The sequence below is a fragment of the Alexandromys fortis genome, unplaced genomic scaffold (assembly GCF_014885135.2).
Source record: "Alexandromys fortis isolate MF-2015 unplaced genomic scaffold, M_Fortis_MF-2015_v1.1 scaffold_56, whole genome shotgun sequence".
NCBI lineage: Eukaryota > Metazoa > Chordata > Mammalia > Rodentia > Cricetidae > Alexandromys > Alexandromys fortis.
Genome location: NW_026067935.1, coordinates 8,250,428 through 8,258,111, shown reverse-complemented (window position 1 = coordinate 8,258,111; position 7,684 = coordinate 8,250,428). Strand labels below are relative to the sequence as shown.

Genomic DNA, 7,684 nt, shown 5'->3' with positions numbered 1-7,684 from the left:
CCTTATGTACCTAGCTCAAATAAAGCAGAGGTTGGATGCACTCTGGATTCCTGAATTTCACTAGGAATCCTGTATTAACTTTTTTAGCCCACGTAGCATCTACGTTTTAGGACAGTTTTAATATTTATAATAACAGTCCTCAGGGCAAGCATATGGTTGTATTATTAGCTCTCCATTCGATGTCTGGCGAGACATTCTGTGAGATGAGAAGTGAATATTAGAAAAGACATTGAAAAGAAAAGATCAACACAGTTCTATTATTTAAGATCAACAGCCATGATATGGACCAAGCTTTATTTGCTTTTAAATCACATGAAGAGAACAAACGCTTTTCAAAATATTAAACTGGTTTGCATTAACAGAGGAGAAAGAAACTGAAGTGAAACCACAGGGATTGCTGACTTCAGACAAATATTTCTTCAAAACAAGAGATACTAGTTCCTCAGAGTCCTCTAACGTCAGAAAAAAGATCGAGAAAAACATTAATCCCCCAGTTATTACAGCTTTAAAAACGGCATGGGTCTTAATGGACATATGTTTACATTACAGATAGCAAGCGGAGTCCCTTTCTCATAAAACTCAGGACACCACTTGACGTCTAAACTAAACAAACAATGCAAGCCTCTTCTTCATGTTAAAAAGACTTCTAACCTGATCCGCCTTCTCTTCATTTTCCAAGACTAGGAGAAAGGAGTCTGAAAGCAAAAGGATGAACGAATCCCTTCCAGGGAGGAAGCATGCGCTGCTGGCGATGCACTCGCAGCCAGCGGCACGGCTAAGCACAGCCCGCACAGGCTCAGAGCACTAGCCGGTCCTCTCCGTCCTCCTGAATTACCTGACCGATGGAAGCTTGGTTTTGTTGCTTTAGGAAGCACTGCTTTTTACATTCCATTAGTTGTTCGAGATCACGCCACATCTTCGCTTGCTTCATGTTTGGACCATGACTTTCTCGTACAGCTTTTTGTTTTTCCCGGAGTTTCTATCATTAAAAACAGAAAAAGTAACAATAAAGTATTAGTTAAAGAGATTTACTTCTGTCGCCTGGTGGTGGTGGCAGCGCACGCCTTTAATCCCAGCACTTGGGAGGCAGAGGTAGGTGGATCTCTGTGAGTTCGAGGCCAGCCTGGTCTACAGAGCTAGTTCCAGAGCAGGCTTCACAGCTACCTAGAAACCCTGTCCTGAAAAACCAAAACAAGAAAGAAAGAAAGAAAGAAAGAAAGAAAGAGAGAGAGAGAGAGAGAGAGAGAGAGAGAGAGAGAGAAAGAAAGCCAAAAGAAAGAGATTTACTTCTGTCATCACGAGGCAGAGACGTATGATATGTTTTGTATATTTTATGAGGATTAAGAGGCAACTATGTTCTCTAAAACATTTACACTAAGAATATTTTAAAAGTTAATTAAAATTAACATATATGTAAAATAACTTGATGTTAAAAAAAACAGAAAAAGGAGCTGTAGAGATGTCTCAGGGGTTAAGAACACTTGCTACTCTTGCAGAAGGCTCAGGTTTGATTCTTAGATCTACACGGTGCTGGAACTCCAGTCCAGGGGCTCTGATGCATACATGTGGAACACTTATATATGTGCAGGCAATAGACACACACATTTACAAACAAACATATTGCTTCTCAGCCTTTTGGCAAGATCGAGTGTAAGAAACAAAAAATTATGAGAAAAACAAAAGGAAGAGAGGGGAAGGAAAAGGGGAGGGAAACAGAGGGGAATAGAGGGGAAGAGAAGGGAGGAAGGAACAGTCTGGTCTGAGCACAGAATGCAGAGGACTTGAAATCAAGGGACTGGAGGTTGAGCTGTGGCTTTGTCCCATTATTAGCAAGGCGCTTAGGTACCCAGGCCTTAGCCTTCTCAATTCTCAGCTGCAGGGAATAACAGGGAGCAATGCAAATGTGTGCCTCCTCCCCTTCTTCCTTCATTGATAACAGACCGGAACACTGCATGACCTAGCTGTGTTGTGCATGTTATTATCAGTAGATGCTATATTCTACCCTGAAATAACGTACATTCTATGTAAATTCAAATTACCAAACCACTTTTGCATATCTTCTTCAGAGACATCAGTGATTTTTTTTTTTTTTGTTCAAGACAGGGTTTCTCTGTAGCTATCAAACCTATCCTGGAACTTGCTCTGTAGACTATGTTGGCCTCAAACTCACAGAGATCCGCCTGCCTCTGCCTCCCAAGTGCTGGGATGAAAGGCGTGCACCACCACCACCAGTCAATCAGTGATTTTTTTTTAAAGAAAGGTGTTTACTATTTAATAAGCCAAAATTTTTTATGAGAAATATCTTTTATAAATAAGACCAGAATCAGTGGATCTCTGCGAGTTCAACACCAGACTGGTCTACAAAGTGAGGACATCCAGGGCTACAAAGAGAGACCCTGTCTGGAAAAACAAACAAAAAACCAAAAATCCATTTATTTTATTTTTACTTCTGTGTATGGGTGTTTTGACTGTATGTGTCTGTGCACCAGGTGCTTGTCTGGTCCCCATGGAGGCCAGAAGAGGGCACTGGACCCCTGGAACTAGAGTTACAGAGACGTGAGCTGCCATGCCCGGTGCTGGGGACTGAGTCAGGGTCTGTGGGAAGGCAGACAGCGCTCTTCCCCACTGAGCCATCTCTGCAGCCTCCACAATTACTTTGTTACTAACAGTCTACAAAGTTTCACCTGCTAATGCTGGTTTACTTACTGACTATAATTATAGAGAGAAGTAAAAACTGTTTTCAACTAATTGCAAAAATAAACATGGGTTCTGTAAACCAAGGAAGGCTGATTAAAAAGAGCAGCCAGAGTGAAGAGAGGAGGAGAAACAAGGTGGGGCTGGCAGTGTACATATACGGAAGAGTATGACAGAAACACCGATGGACTACTACAGGAGAACACCAGGAGGGAGAGGCAAGCGAGACACAGCAGCCACCGCACAGGAACACACTCATCTTTCCTCTTTTAGGACAAAGCTCATCCACCGTCAGGACAAATGAGAATGCCGGTGGCTGATGCTTGCCCAAATAAGAGGATGAACCAGGATAAAGGCAAGATTTAAACCACTGGTTAAATACTGCCCACCCCAATTATGGATACTAAAAGTAAATATAATAGAAAACAATGAGAGAACATACAGGAGAATTTTCAGATACAACTCTAATGTAACATGTTTATACAATACAGAAAGCACAGGATTAGCATGAGAAATTTGTTTTTGTTTTTGTTTTTTTTTTGTTTTTTGTTTTTTGTTTTTCGAGACAGGGTTTCTCTGTGGCTTTGGAGCCTGTCCTGGAACTAGCTCTGTAGACCGGGCTGGTCTCGAACTCACAGAGATCTGCCTGCCTCTGCCTCCCGAGTGCTGGGATTAAAGGCGTGNTCATTACAGATGGCTGTGAGCCACCATGTGGGTGCTGGGAATTGAACTCAGGACCTCTGGAAGAGCAGTCAGTGCTCTTAACCTCTGAGCCATCTCTCCAGCCCACATCCCTGGTTTTGTTTCTTCTTTTCTCTTCTCTTCACTAGTCTCCTCTTCACTCCCAGGGTGTTATTGAACTTGAGCTGTGGACGCTCTTGTCTCACTTGTTCCAGCTCTCAGGACCCAGGACAGCAGTCATGAGCCACTGCGCCAGATCCAGATCCCAGATTTTTTTTTTTTTCAGAGTGAGCATAGATTTAGGAAAAGCGAGAAATAACTCCAGATCACTGCTTTGGCTGGCCTTCCACAGCACCAACATACTGAACACTGGTAATTAGGTCTGGATGCTTAATGTATTTTAAGCCAGCAGCCACACCTTTTCTTTTCACGCGCCTTTTCATAGTCAGGCTGAGGGTCTCCTGCGGATACGTGAAGCCAAGGAGTGCCAAATAATCCTTTATACTGTATACTGTGTTCTTTCTATATATCATACGTATGGTAAATTTTAACTTAATACAGTAACAAAATATAATTAAAGTCATATGCTGTGATAAAAGTTATTTAAAGCTTATGAACTATTAGATGACATTTTTCATTTATAATTTTGGAGTAGAGTTGACCAAAGGTAAAGGTAAGTGAAGCACCAGACAGCAGACCTGTGGGTCAGCAGGGGATGGTGCTCAGAGCAGAGGAGCTGGGCACAGACCAGTGCCCCTCCTCTCCCTATCACGGGAGTGGCAGCCGGGCCACTCATGGAGCCCTCCTCTCACTTTCTGAACACGCCATATCCTTAAGTGACTTTTATACTTAATCATCTAATGTGTGTGTGCACGTGTGTGCGTGCGTGCGTTCCTGCCTGTTGGTATGTGGGCTGTGTACATGCAGTATTCCAGCAGATGAGAAAGAAGAAACCAGTTCCCATAGAGTTGGGATCCCAGGCAGTTGTGAGCCACCATGTGGGTGCTGGGAAACTAGCCCAGGTCCTCTGCAAGAGCAGCCAATGCTCTTAACTGTTGAACATCTCTCCAGACCCTTAAATATTTCTATATCTTCCATTTTTTCTCATGTCCATAAAATCTTAACTCATTCTGGCAAATCTGGACAGGCCTCACCTCTCTAAATCATTTCTCAACCCATCTCAAAAGAGCTGCACACACATAACATTACTTTCCTATGTAATATTTGAGTCTGTGACTTTTAGAAATTCTGTTTATTGTGTATATGTGTGGTTGGAGGACAATTTTCATTTCCATATGGGTTTCAAGGGTCAACTCACATTGCCAGGCTTGGTGGCAAGCACCTTTGCCTGCTAAGCCACTTTGCCTGTCTGGCAAAATTCAACTCATTGTGGATCTTACATTTCATAACTTAGTTCAGGGTCATACACAGGAGATAATACTTACATATAAACCAAAGAATAAAATTTCATTCTCCAGTTAGTAAAGCATCTTACAAATTCCTCTAGTTTAGAAAGAAGCTATTTCTTAGCAATATTATAGAAAAAAAGCAAGAGATGTTTTTAAAACAGCCAAAATAGTTTTGGATTTAATAAATTAAAGCATATTTTATAGTCTTGCTTGTTATGTTTTTTTGTATTTAAGTTTTTGTTTCACTTCAGTATTTTCATAAATAAAAAGCTGGCCTTGCCCAACTATGACAACCTCACCACTCCAGTAGAGACAGACTTAAACAGTACCCTGCCGAGCTTCCTTCTGTCTGAGTCATCAGCCACTGCCTTCGTGAGTTCACTGACATCAGCTTTCAGTATAAGTCCTTGTCTGACTGACATAGCTCAATTCAAGCATTAGGTAAATACAATTTGTTCTTCAAATAAGTGAGTGAACCCAGTTTTTGTTTTAAATTTATTTTATACATATGGGTGTTTTGCCTGCATGTATGTCTGTGCCCCATGTGTGTGATGTCTGAGGAGGCCAGAGAGATATCAGATGCCCTGGAACTGCAGTTACAATTGTGAGTCATCATATGGGTGCTGGGAACTGAACCCAGGTCCTCTGCAAGAGCAGCCGATGCTGCTAACCACTGAGCCATCTCTTCAGTCCCTAAATCCATTCTTTAAAAAGGTTCTCTAACTTTATAAGCAGCACTAAGCAGAATTTAACACAGATAATAGTTCAGAAACAGACACCAGCTTCTTTACAAATAAATACCGTGTATAGAATGGGTTACTTGTTGAGGCAGCAGTTTGGAGCGCAGGTTTTGGATGCCGGCTCTGCCACTTATTACCTGGTCAGTCATACTGGGAAAGTCCCTGTGCTCCAGCTTCCCCATCTATAAACATGGAAGACTGTCCTACCTCACTGAGAATCACCTTGGTTCCTGCACAGAAGCTTCTAGACTCTGCAGGGCATATCCCCGGCACTCAGTAATGGTTCAAGTACTTTCTTCTTTATCATCATGTCTGCAGGCTCTGGGAGATAAAATCTGCTCATTTGTTTAATTTGCATTTTAAAAAAGTCCACGTGCCTGAGCTCTTTAAGGAGGGAGAAGGTTCCCTTGTGAGGAGTAAGTGGCACTGTGGCTGCAGGAGCAGAGCAAACCGACTGGGCACCAGCTGGCAGGGCTCCCTCAGAGGTCCTAGCAGAGGATGACGTCAGCCATTCCCGGGCTCCTCTCAGGTACCAGAGCCTGAGCTCTGCTGATGTCTAAGCTAGCTCCCAAGTGCAGCCTAAGTAGCTCCTCACAGGGACCAGCCATTCCATCCTCAGCTGGAGTGGGAAACAGAACCCTGCCATTTCTCCCAGTGTTCTGAACAGTGAACTTCTGTAACAGTAACCAGCTCAGTGAGGGAAATTGTGAAATCAGCAGTGACCAAGAAAGTACTTCCAGTTTGCCAAAAGAGGGAGCATGGGAGCAGAAAGCACGTGTTTGTTCAGGCCTCTCAAAAACTACTTATTTGGACTCTTAGTTTTATTTTTTTTATTTCTTTTGCAAGGCCTGGGTAAGAATAAACCATATTCTTACACAACAAACCTGTTTTTTTTTGTTTTGTTTTGTTTTTTTAAAAAGACTACAAAGTCAGACATCAAAACACACAGATCACCTTCTAATGATCCTTCTCTGCCCTCCCCAGACAAGACTCACCTCATGCCTGGCCACCACAGCGAACAGCTCTAATTAGACCACCCTCATTTAGGGCAAGGGAGGGAGGTAATTCCGCCTGTGACAAAGGTGCCGATCTTGCCCTTTTCTGGCTGCTGGAGGCTGTCTGGAAGACGGTGTAGTACATATACTCCAGACCTACCTCACCACAACACGGCCAAGCTGTGGGCAAGCAAGCTCAGGGCAGGCTAATCTGCAGGGCCCATTACCTGCTCCCGGAGGCAAACTCCTTCCTGCCAAGCAGGAGGCATGATGTAAGCGCCTAGAACTCTTTGCAGAAACCAGCCTCTTGTTCACACTCTCAGGCGCACACTGGGCAAGACCTGTGTAAGATGAGGGCTGTCTGAGACACACACCTCCGCAGCTATTTTTCAATGCAAACTTTGCCTATGTAAAGACAGCTTTGCCTGCATTACTCATGATGCATTTTTTCCAAATTCAAATCCAGAGATTTCTGCCAATTTACACATTTTTAGTTGGAGTGCATATAGAGCCTCTTATTTTACTCAAATTATTTTAAAAAATGCTTGGTATCATTTTAGCATTAAAAAACTTGAGAAATACATTTGGAAAGTGCAAAGAGCTTAAAATTTTCTCAAAGATGTATAAATGTCATGCACGCTAAGAATCCGGCAGAACAACAAGCATCAAATAAAGGCAGATGTGATTCAGTGACATCTTCAGAACTGCTGCCTGCTGAGTTAGAGCGGCATGGCAGGAAGCATCAGCCTGGGTAAAGCTAGAGGGGCAGCAGGTTCCAGTCTGGTTTCCCTCCAGCTGCTCCCCAGTTCTGGAAAATCCAGCCGATTCTAACAGGAAGTACGTCTTAATTCTAGATTCTTGTAAAGGGTAACCTTTCCAGGATTATTTCCTTAACCAAGAGTGAGCGGGAGGGAGCTGCGGCTGACAGTCAGTCCTTACAACAGCTGGCAACAGCAGCCCCAGAGAAGGAAATCTGACTGCAGAGGCAGACTCACGGGCTACATTTTTCTCCTTTATTTGGGCCATCACGTGAAAGACACACTATTTTCTAAAATGATTAAGTACTCTCATCAATTAGCCAGTTAGAATATTAACCTTGGAGGAAAAACTGGAGCAACCTCTTCTTTACTAAGTGCCAGCTGTCAAAACCTGTCAGGGTTAGTTA

The 7,684-nt window shown here is 43.0% G+C and overlaps 1 protein-coding gene across 1 annotated transcript in view; it reads right to left on the bottom strand.

Moving 5' to 3' along the window:
* Positions 1-249: 249 nt before the first annotated feature.
* Positions 250-7,684, bottom strand: part of Ift81 (intraflagellar transport 81) — an 85,531-nt gene continuing 78,096 nt past the window's right edge. The window contains exon 19 of the mRNA XM_050146488.1: positions 250-979. Within this exon, the coding sequence (XP_050002445.1) occupies positions 797-979 (183 nt within the window). The 3' untranslated portion in view covers positions 250-796. The remainder of the gene's footprint in view (positions 980-7,684) is intronic.